The 22,856-nt window shown below is 42.6% G+C and overlaps 1 protein-coding gene across 2 annotated transcripts in view; it reads left to right on the top strand.

Moving 5' to 3' along the window:
• Nucleotides 1-17,038, top strand: part of ITPR2 (inositol 1,4,5-trisphosphate receptor type 2) — a 180,753-nt gene extending 163,715 nt beyond the window's left edge. For both annotated transcript variants that reach the window (XM_075210447.1, XM_075210446.1), the window contains 2 exons: nt 9,270-9,431; nt 15,014-17,038. In XM_075210447.1, coding sequence (XP_075066548.1) covers nt 9,270-9,431; nt 15,014-15,100 — 249 coding nt within the window. In that variant the 3' untranslated portion in view covers nt 15,101-17,038. The remainder of the gene's footprint in view (nt 1-9,269; nt 9,432-15,013) is intronic.
• The last annotated feature ends 5,818 nt before the right edge of the window (nt 17,039-22,856 follow it).

The following is a 22,856-nucleotide window of genomic DNA, read 5'->3' as shown; positions in this document are numbered from 1 at the left end:
CTTTTTGTAAAACTAGGCTGACAATATGTAGAGTTATCGCTGTTCCTCTGTACTTGGTTATGCTATAATGCCTGGATATACATTAATATTCATCAGGAGAATGCACGTTATACGAAATACATTGCTTGAGAAATCCGATATATGTATAAGGTCACGTTCTGTTCCTGAGGTTGAGGGGGAGACTGCTCGGGGGGGGGGGGGGGGGGGGAGTTGTTTGATTCTGAGCCTTAAAAAACCTGCCCTTAAAGACAAAGCCGTTTTATTTTTCCCCAAATATCGTCAACTTGCAAAATCCGGAGCTTTATAGATTAGCCCCCTGGTCTGCTAGAATATGCATTTTCAATTTACAGCTGCATGGCAATTAATTAAAAAAATACATAAATTCTTACAATCTAAAGCATAATTTAATGGTCCATACCTTAGAGCTAAAAACGATTAAAGTGACACTAATTTTGTTTTCTAGTGTATACTGCACAAAGATAAGAGCTTGGTGATTTGTTTAGAGGTTCACAGAGGTGCTAGTTCAGTTACCCCATAGGAAGCCGGAGGTCTGGGTACACTCCAGGATTAATGTTGAAATGTTGATGACTTGCAGCTTTGGATGGACACTCTACATTTACAGAAGTTGCTATCACCCCTCCCTCAAACATTAGACGTTATCAGATCTTCTCTCTAGATGTTCCTACAACTCTCTGACACCTGAGATAATTGTTTTACTGCTTCTCATCTGCTGCAACTTTACAGCCTCGTAACCTTTGACTTTCTCCTTCAAACGTCTACCGTTATTGACAATGCAGCGTATTCAAACAATATTGTATATTTCCTGGAAACAAATGGACCTAAGGGTGGTTACGATCTAGATTTTAAACGATGCATCTTTGTGTTTTTAAGTGCAAAGCAAGTGACCGCATATTAAGATAAAACCCATTGCGTAGGTAAATTGGCTGCTATCAAAATTGACCCTAGTCTCTCTCTCTTCTCTGTATGTGTGTATATGTTAGGGAATTTAGACTGTAAGCTCCAATGGGGCAGGGACTGATGTGAGTGAGTTCTCTGTACAGCGCTGCGTAATTAGTGGCGCTATATAAATAAATGGTGATGATGATGATGATCCTCCGGGGAAAATATGAGGTTGGTATAAATGAAGTAGCAAAAAAAATGCCAACGGAAATAAAGCCATTTCTGGGTTGAACTAGGCTTAGACCTAGGTATGGGCCTAGGATGCCTGTTTAGTCAGCACGGCTTTGCAAATATAAGTATACGGATCCAAGAGTTTGGTAAGAGCTGCGTCCTCTTTAGGGATCCAAACGTGTTCAAAAGCTAAATGGAACAGAGTAATAGGAGAGTGATCCGAGGATATATCAGGATTTTATGAGAGCATTTGAAAAACCTCCACACACCCCGGGAAACACCCTCATACTCACAGGTTACAATGTCACTGGCCGTAAAACAATTACTGCCACAGGGCACACAACATCCTCACGTGCACCAACAGCTGAAACCTGATTTCTTTACAGCCCAATAAACGCCAGCCCTGGAATTCTGAGTCTCACACAGAGATAAACTTTGTCACACAGCGTTATCTGGCCCGTGGCAGGTGTGTCGCACGTGGACTAAGCAGTGACATACAGAAATCTGTTTATGTATTCCAGTCCTTCTGTTTATCTTTCCACAGTTCTAGCAACTGTTGTGCAAGTCCACGTCGGGTACAGAGGGTACGAATCGATTTAGGGCTTAGGACCTGACGGCCACACAGACCTATAGGAAGATTCCCACCAAATATGGGCGCACGTGATTCCGCTTTTTTTGGTGACAACTTAGACCTAAACTTTGAAGCGCAAATGCATCAGACTCTAAACAAGGCCCAAAAATGATGCTTTGATGCGCCCCTGCGTGTCCGTTTATACAAAACTCAATAACATAAAATAAAAGTAGGGTTTTTTTTGTATATAGCTGCAATTTCCTACTGCACAAGATTGAGCTGGGTCCCCCTGAAAGATTTGCTTTATCACCTGTGTTGTGGGTATGACAGTGATTGTGGCTCTGAGTTAGTGCAGGGGGATTATCTCTAGGCAGGGTGGGGATATATATTACTGGTAGTGTCACGTTACATTGGGATATTCCTGGTAAGTGGCTGCCCAGGAATGGAGCTGGTCTCAGTCAGCAGTTATCTGCTGCTGAAACTCAGACCTGGATTTCTGCCCTCTAGCAAAACTAAAGGGATTATTCTACTGGAAGAAAACTTAGAATGTAATTTTTGTTATTTAATAACAATATTACACCCAGGGGGAGGGGGGGGGGGGTCTCTGTATATTTCTTTGTGAACCACCACATGGATCTATCACACTTTCTTTTCTGTTCTTTCAATTTTGACGTGTGTCCAGTTGTAAACTCTCCTGAAATCTGTTAACACATCTGATACATTTCATATATATATAATCACTTGATGGAGTGCTTCTGGTGTAGCCGGATGTCCTGGACGTAGCTGTCCGGAGAGATGTGGTACAGGAATAAGTGGTCTGTATAGTGGTTGGTGGAGAGGAGGAATGGAATTGGGGACATGGATGGTGTTAGCTGTTTGACTGCACAGAGTAACATATCATGAGTGGTCTGGTGCAGGGCGAGAAGGAGAGTTGTTAGATCATTGGATACAGGATGATATGGAGAGTTGTGGGATGGGATGGATGTAGGATACATCCCACAACTCCACCTCATCCTGCATCCATCCCTTCCCACAACTCTCCATCTCATCTTACATCCATACCATCCCACAACTCTCCACCTTATCCTGTATCCATCCCATCCCACAACTCTCCATCTCAGCCTGCATCCATCCCACAACTCTCCACCTTATCCTGTATCCATCCCATCCCACAACTCTCCACCTTATCCTGTATCCATCCCATCCCACAACTCTCCATCTCAGCCTGCATCCATCCCACAACTCTCCACCTTATCCTGCATCCATCCCATAACTCTCCACCTAATCCTGCATCCATCCCATCCCACAACTTTCCACCTCATCCTGCATCCATCCCATCCCACAAGTTTCCATCTCATCCTGCATCCATCCCATCCCACAACTTTCCACCTCATCCTGCATCCATCCCATTCCACAACTCCACCTCATCCTGCATCCATTCCCTCCCACAACTCTCCACCTCATTCTGCATCCATCCCATCCCACATCTCTCCACCTCATCCTGCATCCATCCTATCCCACAACGCTCCATCTCATCCTGCATCCATCCCACAACGCTCCATCTCATCCTGCATCCATCCCATCACACAACTCTCCACCTCATCCTGCATCCATCCCATTCCACAACTCTCCATCTCATCCTGCATCCATCCCATCCCACAACGCTCCACCTCATCCTGCATCCATCCCATTCCACAACTCTCCACTTCATCCTGCATCCACCCCCCCCCCACAACTATCCACCTCATCCTGCATCTATCCCCTCCCACAACTCTCCACCTCATCCTGCATCCATCCCATCCCACAACTCTCAATCTCAATCTGCATCCATCCCCTCCCACAACTCTCCACCTCATCCTGCATCCATCCCATCCCACAACTCTCCACCTCATCCTGCATCCATCCCCTCCCACAACTCTCCACCTCATCCTGCATCCATACCATACTACAACTCTCCACCTCATCCTGCATCTATCCCCTCCCACAACTCTCCACCTCATCCTGCATCTATCCCCTCCCACAACTCTACACCTCATCCTGCTTCCATCCCCTCCCACAACTCTCTAGCTCATCCTGATCCCATCCCACAACTCTCCATCTCATCCTGCATCCATCCCATCCCACAACTCTCCACCTCATCCTGTATCCAGCCCATCCCACAACTCTCCACCTCATCTTGTATCCATCCTATCCCACATCTCTCCATTCCTTAATGACTACCACCCATAAATCTAAACCTCTCTTTCCAACTTTTTCACACTAGCTCAGCGTCTATTCTTTCACGCTGGCATTGAAAGTACCAGGTTGGCGATTGTTATCATAATCCCAGACTGTTGTCACATTTATTTTATAAACTCATTTGTTCAGTTTGAGAAGCAAAATTCTGCTATTTATGTCAATAGCATCTGCTCCGCAGCTACAAACTGTGTCTTCCTCTGCCAAACCTGCGTCACTATATCTCATCCCCAAGACTCCAGCTTGTAATATATCTTCTAATACATGTCTGCTACAGGGCAGGGCTCACCGGGAAATATATGCAGTTTGTAAGTAGTGTTATGTCTCTAAACGTTCAGTAAAAAATAGGCGATACGTCATTCTGTGCTAATAACCATGGTTATAGGTTTTGGGTTTTTTTTTAAATTATGTTTGTGGGCAGAGTGTTCAACAAAGAGCACATTTAAAGTGCCAGCTTCCCATATACAGTTGTGGCAGCCATTTTGTGCACTTGTAGGGGGGTATGTGAAAGATTTTCCTTATAGCTACACCCACCCCCCCCCCCCTCTTTCCCAAGTACATATTATGTAATTAACACATGTTTGACATAAACAATACAATTTATTCATCTAGAATAATCTTATTTGCTTTTATCATCATCATCATCATCATTTATTTATCTAGCGCCATATATATTTGTTTATTTTAACTTTGGCAATAACCCAGCAACAACCACAGACACATTAATATGAACTATAATATACTTAAATCTTTGTAAACCTGCATATGTATAATATTAACATTAATTACTAATAATTACAGTTATAAACTAACTTTTCTCTCAAATTAGCAGTGCTCTGTGTATCTCTATCCCTAACTTATGTCACTGACTACCAGGATATTACTAAACCTCAATTTTTTAAGGCGCTTCCTATCTTAAATTCTCTTCTTCAGAGGAGATGAAATTTCTCACAGTATCCGTTAGTGACAGCTTGTTTGCCTACGGACAGAAGATGGCTGTTGGCCTGTGTCCCAATCACTCCTCCTGTCAGTTCTTTGTCTTTCCCTGAACTCCCCTATCACACTGTCGGTTCCCACTTTCTTTCTTTACTGACACTTTACTCTGTCGGCGTCTTATTACTTCTTTTGTCAGCACTATCCCAGCAAATCCTTAATCTCTCTCATTTCAACCCTTTTTTCAGTCACACTGTCAGCTCTCCTTTCCTGTCACATTCTCTGTCAGCTCTCCTCTACTGTCATATTCTCTGCCAGCTCTCCTCTACTGTCATATTCTCTGTCAGCTCTCCTTTCCTGTCACATTCTCTGTCAGCTCTCCTCTACTGTCATATTCTCTGTCAGCTCTCCTCTACTGTCACATTCTCTGTCGGCTCTCCTTTCCTGTCACATTCTCTGTCGGCTCTCCTTTCCTGTCACATTCTCTGTCAGCTCTCCTCTACTGTCATATTCTCTGTCAGCTCTCCTCTACTGTCATATTCTCTGTCAGCTCTCCTCTACTGTCATATTCTCTGTCAGCTCTCCTTTCCTGTCACATTCTCTGTCAGCTCTCCTTTCCTGTCACATTCTCTGTCAGCTCTCCTTTCCTGTCATATTCTCTGTCAGCTCTCCTTTCCTGTCACATTCTTTGTCAGCTCTCCTTTCCTGTCACATTCTCTGTCAGCTCTCCTTTCCTGTCACATTCTCTGTCAGCTCTCCTTTCCTGTCACATTCTCTGTCAGCTCTCCTTTCCTGTCACATTCTCTGTCAGCTCTCCTTTCCTGTCACATTCTCTGTCAGCTCTCCTTTCCTGTCACATTCTCTGTCAGCTCTCCTTTCCTGTCACATTCTCTGTCAGCTCTCCTTTCCTGTCACATTCTCTGTCAGCTCTCCTTTCCTGTCACATTCTCTGTCAGCTCTCCTTTTCTGTCACATTCTCTGTCAGCTCTCCTCTACTGTCACATTCTCTGTCAGCTCTCCTCTACTGTCATATTCTCTGTCAGCTCTCCTCTACTGTCACATTCTCTGTCAGCTCTCCTTTCCTGTCACATTCTCTGTCAGCTCTCCTTTCCTGTCACATTCTCTGTCAGCTCTCCTTTCCTGTCACATTCTCTGTCAGCTCTCCTTTCCTGTCACATTCTCTGTCAGCTCTCCTTTCCTGTCACATTCTCTGTCGGCTCTCCTTTCCTGTCACATTCTCTGTCGGCTCTCCTTTCCTGTCACATTCTCTGTCGGCTCTCCTTTCCTGTCACATTCTCTGTCGGCTCTCCTTTCCTGTCACATTCTCTGTCGGCTCTCCTTTCCTGTCACATTCTCTGTCGGCTCTCCTCTACTGTCATATTCTCTGTCGGCTCTCCTCTACTGTCACATTCTCTGTCAGCTCTCCTTTCCTGTCATATTCTCTGTCAGCTCTCCTCTACTGTCACATTCTCTGTCAGCTCTCCTTTCCTGTCACTCTCTATGTCAGCTCCTCTTTTTCTCACTAATTGTCACTTTCCTCACCTGATATTATCATGGAACTGATGGGAAACCAACACTTAGGGGCATATTCAATTGGTTTTTTTCCGCGCCGCGGAAAAACTATTACCGTTAATACGATAATAGTTAGCTGGACTTCAGCTCGCGGCTCAGGGAGCTGCGAGCTGAAATCCAGCGAGAAAATTACCGTATTAACAGTTTTTCCGCGCACGATTACCGTAATAACGGTAATCGCGCGCGGACCGTGAGATTTTCGGCGTTTCCGCCAAGAATTGAATATGCCCCTTAAACTAACAGAACTTTGCTGACACATTGATAGACATTTTTACATAATAGCTGGTATACTTTACATTTTTATATTGTCAGGGACTTCCTTCAGCCCCTTGCAGGCTCAATCAGTGTTCATGGAAGTGACCACTAGGAATTAGTGACATTACTTAGGCAACGTCCAGGGTCAGTTCTTGTTATTGAAGATTTTACTCTTAACGGGCATATTCAATTAGGATCCGTACCCGCGATTACACACGGCTGCATGGGTCCCGGTACCGCAACTTCGCGGATAGGGGTGCGCACAGAAATCTGCCATGTTGCGGCACCGTAATGACACATTACACACGCAGCCACGCGTAATCGCGGGGCGAATCCTTATTGATTATGCCCCTAGAAACGCTTCTCCCTGACCATTTCACTGTTAAAGTTGTTCAATTTCACTTCTACTCTGTTGGGAACTACACAGTACAACTTCTCCTGTTCTTTATTCCAGGAATTTTATTCACAGTCTGTTCTTGTTACGTGACTTTAACCAGGTGCACAGTACCACTTCTCTTGTAATGTATGCTGATGTAAATCCCGGTATCTGGCCTTATTCTGTATTTATGGATAAATGGAGTTCTACTGACATTGCTGTCAGCTTTTATTGCTGCTGCCACCTCTGGGGATCTCCACCGCCTGTCTGGTGACTGCAGCTGCCGCCGAACATGGGGAACAAGCAGATTGTTCATAGATTTCTACAATGACTAATTCATCTCTCACATCTCCTTCTCGTACTGTCTCTCCTCATTGCAAACATACCGCACCTCAACCGGCACGAAAATACCCGTCACCAATGGCTGCTTTATAATTGGCATCTGATAATACAGCTGCCGTACATAGCCACGCCCGCTTTCCCCACCCCCAATTACGTGTCTCGTTGCGGTATCTTATATACAAAGTGTTCCGCACACCTCTTAGGATTATAAGCTCATTTCCTGTCATTGTATGTCACTCGTTTGTGTCATGATCACCTCAATGTACTGTGCGGTATAATATATCAGCGCTTTATAAATGCAAGGTGATAATAACTGCGCAGCACGTTCTTTTTTCATTTAAATTACCCGGTTCCATAAAGAGAAATCGAGGTGCAAAGCTAGACACAGGTACCAGAAAAGAGCATAGTGGTTTTGTATTCTTTACTTCCCCGTGCATGCTGATGACAGCCGATTTAAAGATAACATAATCGTAGACGTCGATAGTGTTATTTGCATTATTTTTATTGCTCGTTCCCATGAAATTGTTGCTGTATTTGTACCATACCCAGACAGTTATCAGATTGGCAGTGTAGATACTACTGACTGAATACCTGAACTGAACTTCCTTGTAAACAGCCAGACCTCCGTAACTCCTGTAATATATTTTATGAGCAGATGGGAATTCCTGCACCAATAATGTTACGTGTAATTATACTTACTAATCAGACACTATCATCTGTAAAGGCCATTAAATCTCTGTACATTAGACTCCTTGTCAATTACAGCACAGAGAAAATCAGGGGAGTAAAATGCTGATAACAGATGACAATAGCTCACATGTGTAGTCGGTAGCCAGGTTAAATCTGCAGTTTCGACTGTAAAGAAGTGGAAATGGGACTGTAATGTGAACGGTGCCAGTTCTGGGCTGTATGATGTACCTAAAATAATACCTGGCTAAAACTCCTCACAGCCATGTTTTGTTCAATGACAAGACCATCCAAAGCGGGAATAACATATAGATATATTTTCCAAAGATAGACCCTCCCCCTAGGATCCGCGACATGCGAGTGTCCCACAAGGGACTGACCGTTACAGATCAGTGTGCTATTTTCATTGGCAGTCGCATGTGAGCAATCGCAGATCAAAATCACTCATGTTGTTGTGGCCTAACAAAGTATTAGTCTTATTACTCCAATATCTTTATAGTATCATATCTGTTGCTTGTGTTACATATCTATGGTGGTACTTTTTGCTTTTTTGAAACGCTGAGCAAGATAACTTCTTGTCACCTATTTAAATATACCAGTATTTGCTTTTAAATACATAATACATTGGGAAATACTTCGATCTGCTTGGTATTATATTACTCTCTGCCCACAGAGCATGCTCTTATGTCTATACTGGAAGGGGATTTATGATTTGATGTGGATAATAATTATGAACAATTAAATGACTGCAGAGATGGAAGGATAGTTGTGTTGTTTTTGTGCACCGGTTTCGTCCTTGTACCTATAAGTAAGTGCACAGCAATGTTTGAAAGTTCCATTGTTAAACATTCTATTCTGCTTCTAACAATCCGGAGTGGAAAGTTTATTTTAGTGATTATTAAGCCATTTGGGCAACATTAACAGCAGTCCGGTATTATCTTACATCAGTTTGCATCACACTAACCTGATGAAAGCTGATACCTGATTGGCCGCTACGGATTGCAGGATATTTATTTAGTATCGCACTTTGTCATATTATTGTTTTTGGGTTGTCTTTTTAACTTATCCTGTTATTAGTGGAGATTTTTCTGTTGCACAGAACAAAGGGACGGGTGCTGTACGTACCAGGACCCTGTGAAGGTAAATTTCCTCTTTGCTCTTTTCCAGGAAAAAAACTTGGACTGGTTCCCTCGGATGCGCGCCATGTCCCTGGTCAGCAGCGAGGGCGAGAACGAGCAGAATGAGATCAGGAACTTGCAGGACAAACTGGAGTCTACGATGAGTCTGGTGAAACAACTTTCCGGGCAGCTGGCGGAACTCAAAGAACAGGTAGGGGATTTATCCTGACCGAGAGAACGCAAGTAACGCTCCTGTAAGTCACCTTTCCCTCCACGGGCGAATTCATAACGCCAACCGCGCAGTCCCAGCTGCCCCACTGTGCAGATCCTTGCAGTGGTTCCCTCTCCCTCTGCCTCTAAGGATACAATTACAGCTGTGATCTGTGAAGTTATCCAGAATTCTGGTCCATTGTTCATCTGCATCCTCGTCTTAGGAGTAGCTTCTCAGCCGCACACCTATACTGTAAGCTCCTCACATCTACAGAGCTTCTCTATAGCTGCCCTCTTCTCTGGAACTCTCTCCCTGGACCCATTACACTGTCCCCCAGCTTCTCTGCCTTTAAGTGGTCACTGAAATCTTTTTTAAAGAAGCTGGTCCTGACTCCGCTATTATTATTGTTATTATTATTACCATTTATTTATATAGCGCCACTAAATCCGCAGCGCTGTACAGAGAAGTCGCTCACATCAGTCCCTGCCCCACCAGCTTATTGTTTTAAGCTTCCATTTACCCCTGTTTAACCTGCTTACCCCCACTCGACCCCCACCTTGTGTTTTTCTTCCGGCCTGTAGATTGTATACTCTCCTGGGGCTGAGCCCTCTTCACCATTTACATCCATTTGTTTTAGTATATATTTAGTGTGTGTACCCCTTACAAATTACATAGTGCTACGTAAAACCTTTGTTGGGGTTCTGGAACTACAAGTTAATAATAATAATATTCCGTTTTACTATAAATGCACAACCGAAAAAGGGTCCAGGGGCAATGTTATTATGATTCCGTTAATAAAAAATATTATTCCTAAACTGCTTCACTTGTTCATCATCATCATCACCATTTATTTATATAGCGCCACTAATTCCACAGCGCTGTACAGAGAACTCATTCACTTCAGTCCCTGTCCCATTGGAGCTTACAGTCTAAATTCCCTAACATACATACACACACACACACACACAGACACAGACAGACAGACAGACACACAGACTAGGGTCAATTTCCAATTACCAGTATGTTTTTGGAGTGTGGGAGGAAATCAGAGCACCCGGAGGAAACACGGGGAGAACATACAAACTCCACACAGATAAGGCCATGGTCGGGAATCAAACTCATGACCCCAGTGCTGTGAGGCAGAAGTGCTAACCACTGAGCCACCGTGCTGCCCACTTGTTATTTTCTTATTTACTTTCTTATGTCCCGTACTTCTGTGGTCGGCCTGATACCATTGTTATCTGTAAATCAGAGTGGAGGCAGAATGGACATTTTCTAACATTTGAAAATATATATTGAAAGGCTCCCTTAGATTATGGCCGCACATCTCTGTTCTCAGCGTAGAGGAGCGTCCGCTTTTGTTCTGCTACCAGTCACGTCCTGCTGAGAGGCAGCCACCTGTAGTAAGATGTAAGACAGGTTACCTGCTGTGCAAAGGAGAAAACCCATTCACCGTGTTTACAGCTTATTGTTTCAGATTTCTTTATTTGTGATAAGCTTCTGAAACATCTATATATATATATGTGTGTGTGTGTGTGTTATCGGCACGGTTTTCATAAGGCAACTTGTATTTTATTTCTGTGGCCCTTTTATTATGCAGTCAGACCAGTTATTATTTCACGTCCAGTGCAGCTGTATGTGGAGAATGACTGTTAGACTTTAAGTATAAATAAAATAACGTAGGTTAGACTGTAAGTCTACTTGACAACTACACAGATGAAAGGCTAAACCAATATTCAGAGAATGCAGCCTATCAATTCACTGGGATCAAGTGACATCACCGAGGCACTTTGTGAGTCTATAGAACATTTGTTACCTGGGAGACTGCAAGTCCGTCACTCAAACTCAGGCCTCAGAGTGATGCAAGATTGATAAGCTCCACCCACTAGCGTTGGTCATCAGTTGTGTTTCTGTTGTAGCTTCAAACAGATCACAAAATGCACAAAGTCTGAAGTCACATATTTAATGGTGTTTCCGCTTTCAGATACCTTCAATGTATCGGCTTGTATTGGCATCCCTGTAACTATTTACTAAATACATGGCTCATCTTTGTAGTTCCCTTCTGTGCTTCCTAGCTGTGTATTTATATGATCAGAGTTCTTTATTTGCATTTGCCTGGGATTGGATTCCGCATCGGGCTCTGTTCTATCCACAGGGAGGCTTTGTGTTGTATTAAATTCAGTACTGAAAATGTGATGTATGTCATACCGCCACTTCTCCTGCTGTCTTCATTGTACCACTATCACATTCAAGTCACTTACATTATATATATACACACACACACAGTGGTGGAAGTGGGGGGCATACGGGGTATATCATACTACCACTTCTCTTACTGTCTTCGTTGTAACACTATTAAATTACAGTCACTTACATTCCAATTACATTTTTCATACCGCCACTTCTAAATTTCCACTTTAACCAATGTTAATCTTAATAAGGGAGCACCGAAATATAATGCAGACAGAAGGTGCATCATTTTATTTGGTAAGGTTTGCAGGAGAGCAGCGAACACATTAAAGTTATCTTAAGGTGAATCACCAGTGTTCAGTGGGGGCAGGTAAAGGTGGAGAGTTCTTAGGGATTTTATAATTTACCTACCATGTAAAACCAAAATAGAGATAAATAAACACTCACTTCTGCCCTAGACAATACAGGTCCAGCTACTACATATAGTCTCCAACGATCCAAACCCCAACCATGGCACAACAATCAGACTTACTACCTGCAAAGGTCCTCCCGCGCGGCAGAGCGCTACTGGAGGACATCTCGTTCCTCTCCCAATTTCCTCCACTATAAATCCATCCTTTCATCTTGCAGCGCTGCCCATTCTATTGCCAAAGAAATATTGTTCAAATCTCTAATATCCACCTAGTCTTCTAACCCACGTCGCCTCTCTGCCACATTCACCTCACTTCTGTGCCCACCTGCACCTCCTCCCCCTCCTCCCCGTTCCTCCCTCACAGACCATGATTTTACCACCAATGTCAAATACAAAATCGACACCATTCAATAAGATGTTTCCTCATGCTGAATGTAACTTACTCCACCCACTCTACCCACCTTCACCTACACTCCCCCATCCACCCTCCAATCCTTCTCTCCAGTAACTGAAGACAAAGTCTCTGCACTCCTCTCATCATCTCACCCTTCAACCTGTTCCTTCGACCCTATTCCCTCCCAGCTACGCCGCTCCCTCTCCTCTACTCTAACTCACCTCTTCGACCTGTCTCTCTTCACTGGCACATTTCCATCCTCCTTTAAACATGCGCTCATCTCACCTATTCTAAAGAAACCATCTCCCGATCCAGCCTCTCTACCGCCCAATTCCTCTCCTCCCCTTTGCCTCCAAACTTCTTGAGCGATTAGTGTACAAACACCTGTCTTACTTTCTCTCCCCTCATTCCATTTTCTACTCTCTACAATCAGAGAGCCCCCAACATTCCACTGAAACTGCTTTCACATAATTGACCAATGATCTACTTACTGCAAAATCTTAGGGTCAATTCTCCATACTCATCCTCCTGGACCTCTCTGCTGCTTTTGATACTGTCGATCACCCTATTCTCCTACACATCCTTCACTCCATTGGCCTTTGTGACACAGTTCTTTTCTGGTTCCGTCCAACCTATCGAGTCGCTCCTTTAGTATTTCTACCTCTAGTACTTCCTCCCCTCCACTCCCACTATCTGTTGGGGTCCCACAAGGCGATTTTCTTGTCCCTTTATTTTTATCATTGTACACCCCTTCTCTTGGTGCGCTAATTTGCTCATTCGGCCCCCAATACCACCTCTACGCTGATGACACCCAAATCTATATCTCTTCCCCTGACCTCTCTCCTTCTGTACTATGTTGTGTAACCAACTGTCTTTCTGCTGTCTCCACATGGATGTCACAATGCTACCTAAAGCTCAACATGTCCAAAACAGAGCTTATTATCTTCCCTCCTACCAGAGTCACCATCTGCCCTCAGATCTCCCTCACTGTCAGTAACACCACAATTTCCTCAGTGTCCCAAGCCCGCTGCCTGGTGTCACACTTGACTCCACCCTCTGATTTATTCCTCACATCCAGACTACCTTCCAGTCCTTTCGACTCCACCTTAAAAACATTGCCAGAATACGCCCTTTTCTTCCTCAACATGCTACCAAAACTCTTATCCATTCTCTCATCATCTCCCGCCTTGACTGTTGCAACCTCCTGCTAACTGGCATTCCTGACACCCATATACCCTACACTGGCTCCCTGTGTCCTCCACAATCCACTTCATATTACTCACCCTTGCCTACAAATCTCTCAACAACACTACCCCTTTATACATCTCAAATCTCATATCACAATACTCTCCCTCCCGTCCTCTTAGATCTACCTCTGACCTGCACCTTGTCCCGTCTCTGGTAACCACCTCTCACTCCCGCCTACAAGACTTCTCCTGTGCTGCTCCGCACTTATGGAATTCTCTACCACACGAAATCAGACTTTTCCAAAGCCTTCAACTTTTTAGACAATGTCTAAAAACCCATCTTTTTTTTTTTAGCTTAACTGATCCCTGATGATACTATTCTCACTAATGCACCCTCACAGCCGTCCCAATCTCCACTCTGAGCCACACTCGCTCCTCTTGTTTCAGCTGTGCCCTCTTCCCTTTAGAATGTAAGCTCTGTAATGAGTAGGGTCCTCCATACCCTTTGTTTTCATGTCTGCATTTATTTTACCTGCCTTGTATGTCCTTGTTTTATGTGTGTCCTGTTTTATGTGTGTCCTGTTTTATCTGTGTCCTGTTTTATGTGTGTTCTGTTTTATGTGTGTCCTGTTTTATGTATGTCCTGTTTTATGTATGTTCTGTTTTCCCTACTGTACGGCGCTAAGGAGCACTGTGGGGCCTTAAAAAAAATAATAATAAGGATAAAGTATTTTATTCTATTCCATTTACCTTAATGTAAAATCTATTTGTATATTTATTAATTCCCAGAATATTTCCCATATATTGCTGGGTTACGACACAGCGAAAATATCTATTCATTCTGCTTAAACTGATCTAGCAGACTAATAAGCACTATGTAGGGTGAACCCGCTGACCACTTTAATATCAGACCTTGTGCCTCCAGAGAACATTCTCCATAAACATCACGTATTCATCAGTCTGACCTTGTGGGCGCCCTCAAAGTATCCGGCTTCCAGCAGCCCACGCTGATCTTCAAGTGCCTCTCGCTAGGCTACCTGGAGAAAAGTAATTAGTGTTTTTAGGGGTCGCCCAAGGTGCTTGTTCTAAGCCCCCTTTCTGCAGCCTAACGCTCTCCATTACCGGCAATTACATCAATAAACCTGATGCATTTAATGTAAACATCTACAAAAAAAACTAAGATATTTTATAGGATTCAGTTAGAGGGAAACCTCTTTAAGTGATATTTTTTATCTGTTTTATTGGCTTTATTTTTTTTCTATAAAACTGATTTAATTCCAATTTACTCCCCCGTTGTCCCAAAGCTTGTGAATTAGAAATTGCGATTTCTCGTCTATTGTACTTGTATCATGTTTGAGAATGTTGTTATTTTAACTTCTTTTTTTTTTGTCACTTTCAGATGACCGAACAAAGGAAAAACAAACAGCGTTTGGGGTTTCTAGGTTCGAATTCTACTCTTGTGAACCATCATCACTCTCCGCATTGACCCTTCGGCGAAGCATTGGGGCGGAACTCTTAGAGCGGAGCAGCCGCGGCGTCTTCTAACGCAGACCGGATACGTCCATCAGAGGCGATTGGGGACTATGTTGAACTGCTGAATTAAGAGGATCGCTGCGTCATATAATCGCCTGTCTGATTCCATTCCATGAACTTAGAACTCGGCGGATATTACGCTATCAGAGCGTTATATTGGCGGCGACACAAAACTGGAAGCAGCGACATCCTGCACGTTGACTGTAAAACCTGGATTTCTAGGTGCCCTTTGCTCACCGACAGACGGTCATCTCATAGCAAGCGGTCTGCGTTCTGGTACCATCTGTACAATTACTGCAATGTACTCTTTTTATTTTATTGTTGCAGAATTTTTAATGTTAACTCTTGTGAGCTCTTTCACCTGCAATACGCCACGTTAACTTTGCTGATGTCCGTTTCCGAACATTGACATAATGTATACCAAACTCTCATCACCTTCCTCTGTAAGAAGAGGGGTGACTCCATCAGTTTATCCAGATTTCTAATTTTACTAGAACCCTCAGTCACGTAAACGGTGCTTATAAATTCTTCGGGGATGTGTGTTTAAGTTTATAAATGTTTGTTCGTCTACAATGATCTAATATCAAACACTGAATGTTGCACGCTGCTCCCTCTTTCTAACTTAAAACAAGGGTCAAATCTGTTGTCACTATAATGAAATTGTAGTATAGTTGGCTTTAATATGTTGGTTTCTTGCAGAGGAAGTTCCTGGCTGGTGGGCAGAGAGGTAGTTTAATAAAGGGAGGCGGTATCAAAGAGGAGCATTGATTGGATAAAAAGAAATTGCTAGCAGGCTTGGAATGAACCAATCACATCCTGAAATAACCAATACAAGTGACTGTTACAAAATTGTGACTATGTTCATAGTTCTTAAAATGCTTTGTAGCCTATTTCTATGAATGAGCATTTTTTAGTTTTGATTGTACATTAAGAAATAGCTATAGCCTATCTTATACATTTATTCCAGGAAAACTAGCTCATTTTCACCTTTTCGCTCCACGCAGGAAATCCCTCTGCGGAACGTCCCAAATTTTCAGGGATTCAAAAGGGCGTGCGTGAGATTGTCGCGTAGAAAGAAACACGGCTTCTGCCAGAATACAAATAAAATTTAGTTACAAAAGACAGGTACACATCTCCATAGTCATCCACAGAATGACGATCCCACATTCGAAGCATCACATTGACTTTAGACTTTTAAATTCAGCACAAAAACTTTTAATTACCTGAATATTCAATGGGGGTTATTTTTAATCGGTGCAAAAATATGATATAGATCGTTAACTCTGAATGATAACTAACTGAATGATAGCTATTAATAGGCTTATTTAATAAAATGTCCTGTATCCCCCAGCGGCCAATCGGATTCTAGCTCTTATTAGCATGTGCTGGAACGACGTAAGCTGCAATCTGATTGGTTAATACGGATTACAGCCCATTTATGGTATTTACAATGTGTTATTAAATAATCTGTTACATTCTAGTGTTTCTATCCTTATGGAATCTTAAAAAGGGAAATAGCTGAGAAATATATTATACTGTGTTTCATTTAAACGTTGACTGGGGCGTCCTATTTTTCAGCGATGTGACGGAGGGGGGAGGGGATATTTTTGCTGCGGTAAATAGAAATATTTTGGGGGTGAGAATAATATTTTGACAGCTGGTTTTAAAATATTCTGTTGATCCTGTAATTATAGACTTTTTTTTAAAATGAATTGTTTTAACTGGACTATCAATACGTGTGAAGAAATGAGATATAGGGTAGAGCACCATGTTGTACAGTGACGCAAGAAAATCGTATGTGTACGGGACGTCCGTAGTACGGTCCCAAGTCTCAGCAATGGCATTGCACTAACACAAATCATTATTTTAAATAAAATATATTTCTCTATTATGTGCCTTGTTTTGGTTAACAGCCAGTCTGCGATGAGTGTTTGGATGAGTGAGACAAGTTGTATTTACCATAGACACCCAAGCTGGAGGCCATAGACAGGGCAGTATAGATGGGATTTTATGTTGATTTTACTTCTTTATTTTCATTTATCTTTTATCAACCACCTATTTTCTCAGTAAAGATACCGGCGCGGTTCAGAGGAGCGAGGAAAATGCGTTGCGCACAGTCACTAAGTTGGGGCGTATTCACTTGCGCTCAGTACAAAGATGGGGCAGTTTGTTACACTTGGCCAAGCAAAATTGGCAGCCAGCTATACTCTCCCCTTCCTTCCTGATATGAGCTCATTGGTAATTAAGATTTGTGCCACACACTATTTCTTTTAAAAACCCGATTAAATGAAACCATCAGAAACCATTTTCATGTAAAAGCACCAGAAGACATCAGAGCTGCAAATCCAATTGCTAAAGTAGCCGAGGGAAGGAGGATAGAACGGACCGCGCGCTGCTTGATCAGCCGGCCTTTTATATTCATGGAAAATCGACATTTGCCTGCAGCACGTATTGAAGAAAAAGCAGAATCTCACCATTAAATTAACTTGAATGTGTTTGAGGGGTTTTGTTGTTGGTTTTCTTTAACCTGTTGCTTTTCACTTCAATCAGAGCATTATAATATTCACAGGGTGAGGCCAGCCTGTAGCCAATCAGAACAGTCACAGGGCTAGACCAATCTGTAGCCAATCAGAACGTTCACAGTGCTAGATCAGCCTGTAGCCAATCAGAACATTCCCTGGACTAGATCAGCCTGTATCTAATCAGAACATTCCCTGGACTAGATCAGCCTGTAGCCAATCGGAACATTTACAGGGCTAGATCAGCCTGTAGCTAATCAGAACATTCACTGGACTAGATCAGTCTGTAGTTAATCAGAACATTCCCTGGACTAGATCAGCCTGTAGCCAATCGGAATATTCACAGGGCTAGATCAGCCTGTAGCTAATCAGAACAGTCACAGGGCTAGACCAACCTGTAGCCAATCAGAACGTTCACTGGACTAAATCAGCCTGTAGCTAATCAGAACATTCCCTGGGCTAGATCAATCTGTAGCCAATCAGAACGTTCACAGGGGTAGATCATCCTGTAGCTAATCAGAATGTTCACAGGGCTAGATCAACCTGTAGCCAATTAGAACATTCACATGGCTGGACCAGCCTGTAACCTATTGGAGCATTCATAGGGCTATATCTACCTGTAGCCAATCAGAACATTTATAGGGCTAGATCAGCCTGTAACCAATCACAACGTTCACAGGGCTAGATCAACCTGTAGCCAATCGGAACATTAGAATCTTCTGTCGGGATCCAGTTACTTTCATTCTGATCATGACAGTGAAGGAACAGATTGGGCAGTATTTATTATAGGTGTGTTCCTGCAAAATAAAATCCTGATTTTTACATGTTGATGTATGACGACGCATTAATGCGGCTAGCTCGTACCCGGCAAGGAATGATCCGCTCTGGAGATCCGCCCTATCTGTGCTGCCATCATGTTTACATATAAAAACATGTACTTTTGTGATAATATCGGTGCAAAAAGTATAAGCACGGTGGAAAACACGTTTTCTACTTCCATAATTGGCCGATAAAGACGGTACAAGAAATGATTTATCAAGTAATCTGGGACCATTTAACAACCAAAGTAATGCAGCATGGCACCGGGGGAGAGCGTAAGTGGCGTCATAGAGGAGACAGAAGCAATGTTACTCGTACTTTTACAACCACGTTACACCCATACATTTCTCACGTGTTAAAGGCTTTTCTTGGTAACAGGAAATAAAATTGAAACTGAATACAGAAGTGGCCGTTTCTTGGAAAAAAAATAGAGCAATAAGATTTTTTTTCATTTTCACAATAAAAAGTGATCAATGTTTTGCTCTAGCAGAGGGATAATGCTGAATTGAAAATAATTTGTACAGGACCAGAGTGTCCTTAGATTTACCTGCAAGGTAAATCAATATTTCATAGGATAACCGCAGACCTCCCATGATTGTATCTGTGTAGGGCTATAAGTGATCATATACACAGATTGAGATATTCAAGTGTCGATGTATCAAACTGTCTAATAAGGAAAAGTGGAGGTGTTGCCCATAGCAACTAATCAGATTCTAGCTAACATTTACCCAGCACATTCTAGAACAGTGGTCAGCAATCTTTTTCTATCTGTGCGCTGGGTAAAATCTAGTCAAGCCCAGGTGTGTCAGTGGTGCATATTTTATATATACACACACACACATATATATATATATATATTTATGTATATGACCCTCATGATGAAGCCTATGTGTGGCAAAACGCGTTGAGAGCCTTGTGTAAGGCTCTTATCTCTATTTGTGCTCTCCATATTAATATGTTTGGTGTCTGCTTGTTTGATCCACTGTAGTGACTTATACCTACAGACTACTATCGGAGACTGCATCATGTGATACAGATGAGCCTATTATTTTTTTATGCCGGGTGAGTGCGCATTTTATAAGTTAATACATTGCTGTTTTTTTAATACAATATTACACTATTTGGGAATTTTTCCTTTTTATTCCTTAGCTTCTGCGCCAAGCATTGGAACGACCAGGATGGACAGATGCGGAGTTCACGGCTGATTTGATACAGATAAGCGATTTTATGATTTTTTTTGCGGTACGCTGCTATATTGATATGTGTAGAATATATATTGGTGTCATAACCATACTACACCATTCTTTGGTCTTTTCTTTTTGTTTATATGTTCACATATGGTTGGAGATGATGGAAGATATAACTGATATCAGTATACCCAGCGTATTATGATTGATGAGCCCACAGGTTTTTTGGGGTTTATTTCCCAGAAACATACTGCACTATCAGGCACCTTGTGTTCCTTCTGCTTACTTTTCCATATATATATATATATATATATATATATATATATATATATATATAATGGGACTGACGTAATGCATATTAAGTTATCATCATTATTTATTTATTTATATAGCACCACTAATTCCACAGCGCTGTACAGAGAACTCACTCACATCAGTCCCTGCCCCATTGGAGCTTGCAGTCTTAATTCCCTAATATACACTCACACAGACTAGGGTCAATTTGATAGCAGCCAGTTGACCTACTAGAATCTTTTTGGATTGCGGGAGGAGACCGGAGCGCCCAGGCATAGTTGTGTGGTTTGAAATGTGTTAATGTATTGCCCCCAGTTCACAATATGCCACATAGCTGAGCCCACAGTTGGCATTTAAACACATAGTATTTCCACCAGTTCGCTTAACAATAATATAATCAGCTGGTGTGCGACTCACCTCTTGTCGGCAGACGCATCTTCAGTTCTGCAACGGAACCCGGGAAGATCTGCTGCTACTTAGAATCTGATTGGTTGCTATGGACAACACTTCCACCTTTCCTTTTTAGAAGGTACAATACATCTACCCTTTAGATTTTTTCCAATAAATTGTACAAGTAGAACCGATATCTGCCAAATTTACAAACTAGAACACATGGCCGTTATAATTCATGACTGCCCTAATCAGTCTAACTGTACGTGGTTCTCTTATAAGTTCACTTCCGTTACATCTACTTAACTTACATTATCTCTGACAAAATCTCACCCCATCCCTCCTTTACCTCCCTCCGAACTCTCCCATTGTACCTGTCCTACTTTCCCTATCCCGCACGGGGAGTTAAAATTCCTCCTCAATCTTCAAAATCCTTCTAAATCCTGACTGCAGAAAGCCTCTAGCCCCCTGCATCCCAGCTCTCTATATTCTGTACCCTCTGCTATCTGCATATTTACAAATCTAATACAGAAGTAGAAGTTGCTCAATCAATTTATAGGCTATAGCAGGTGCTTGAAAGGGTGGGGTTATCCTGTAAGGAACAAACACACAGATCCCCCAGCACACTGCTGTAGCCAGCAATAGACCTGCTATTTCTACTGTAGATAAAAATGCAAAAGTCTTAGTTGCACACATTTGCAAATGTATGTTAAAGCCGCCCGCCACTCCATGGCGCTTTTGCTAATAGGGTGCTCCTAACTCTAAACAGTGAGAGTCCCATATATTTGGGCCATACATATATGTTTTTAAATTGAGAGCTAACTTACCAAAGAGGTACCCCAGAAGCCTCCAAATTTTTACAAATCTAATAAAAATAACTTATTCTAAAACACACAGGGCCTGATTCTGAGATGTACGCCCGTTTGTTGTGTAGCGTTTTGCTAAGGACCATGATGCAAACACACCAATTCGCAATCGGTATTAATTGGCTGCTAGTAAATTGTCACTAGTCTGTATGTGTCTGTATGTGTGTGTGTGTGTTAGGGAATTTAGACTGTAAGCCCCAATGGGGCAGGGACTGATGTGAGTGAGTTCTCTATACAGGGCTGCAGAATTAGTGGCGCTATATAAATAAATGATGATCAAGTGTAACTTCAGATTTAATTTTTGCAACCAGCATTTCTGGGAATAAAATTGGACAGACAAACGCAGCCGCTTTCGTGATGGCGAAAACACTGACAACACGAGGGGAGATAAGTGTATTCTGGACATAAAATACATCTCAAACATCGCAGTCACAGACGGATAAAGAACTTGGAGCAAAACAATATTAAAGGTCTTTGAGAGGCAGCTCAGCTGTAATTTACTGGATGCTTCTACAAGTAATAAGCACAATAGTCTAAAAGTTGTATAAAACTTGTGACTCTTATTAGGGGACCCGTGAAGGATTGTGCAAGCGGTTTAACCCCTCGAACGCTGGAATCGCCCAGAACGTGTCTCTCTGCCAGTGAACGATTACTCATCTCCAGAGGTCTGGACCGTACAATGTGTTTATTCCTTGACATAACTGCTCCCACCTTATAGAAACATTGATCGTCCTCAGTCTAGACATCCCTTAATAAAAGAAGCTTTGTCTCTTGCAAAACACGCTGGTGCACAGGGAGAGTGCGAACGGCTCCGTGTTACATAATCTGCCGCTTCACAGGAATAAAAGAGACTCTAAAGCGAAAAAATTCAAACTAATCCAATATGAAAAGAAATCTAACGTCACAATATATAGAGGGGTGGGCGGAAAATGAAATGTTTAGGAGTAGTACGACTGCAAAAAGCATTCAATATTAGATTCATCAGGAAAGCAGAAACAAGTAATTTGCTTCTACTCCCAAACTGCTTCCGACAGGCACACCCCTCACCACATATATATAAAGTTTCCGTACCCTAACGGAAGTTAAGCTACAGACATCTAGTTCGGGTACTAGGTATTATTATCATCACCATTTATTTATATAGCGCCACTGATTCTGCAGCGCTGTACAGAGAACTCACTCACATCAGTCCCTGCTCCATTGGAGCTTACAGTCTAAATTCCCTAACACACACACACACAGACAGAGAGACTAGAGTCAATTTGATAGCAGCCAATTAACCTACCAGTATGTTTTTAGAGTGTGGGAGGAAACCAGAGCACCCGGAGGAAACCTACGCAAACATGGGGAGGACATACAAGCTCCACACAGATAAGGCCATGGTTAGGAATTTAACTCATGACCCCAGTGCTGTGAGGCAGAAGTGCTAACCACTGAGCCACCGTGCTGCCATCGACCTCGTTCTGAATTGAATCCGTCCCTAGTCGGTAACTTGAAGCCACACTCACCAATGGATGTCTTCAGTTAAATGGCCACTGACGACTTTAGCCCAAAAAATTCCCCCAATTCCTCTTTTGAGAGCCCCCAGAACTTTCAAAGTCCAGCAAGTTACGGGCCAGGGGTTCAACCGTCAG

The sequence above is a fragment of the Mixophyes fleayi genome, chromosome 4 (assembly GCF_038048845.1).
Source record: "Mixophyes fleayi isolate aMixFle1 chromosome 4, aMixFle1.hap1, whole genome shotgun sequence".
Lineage (NCBI taxonomy): Eukaryota > Metazoa > Chordata > Amphibia > Anura > Limnodynastidae > Mixophyes > Mixophyes fleayi.
Note: the sequence above shows the minus strand (reverse complement) of the source record. Positions and strands in the feature narration are given on the sequence as shown.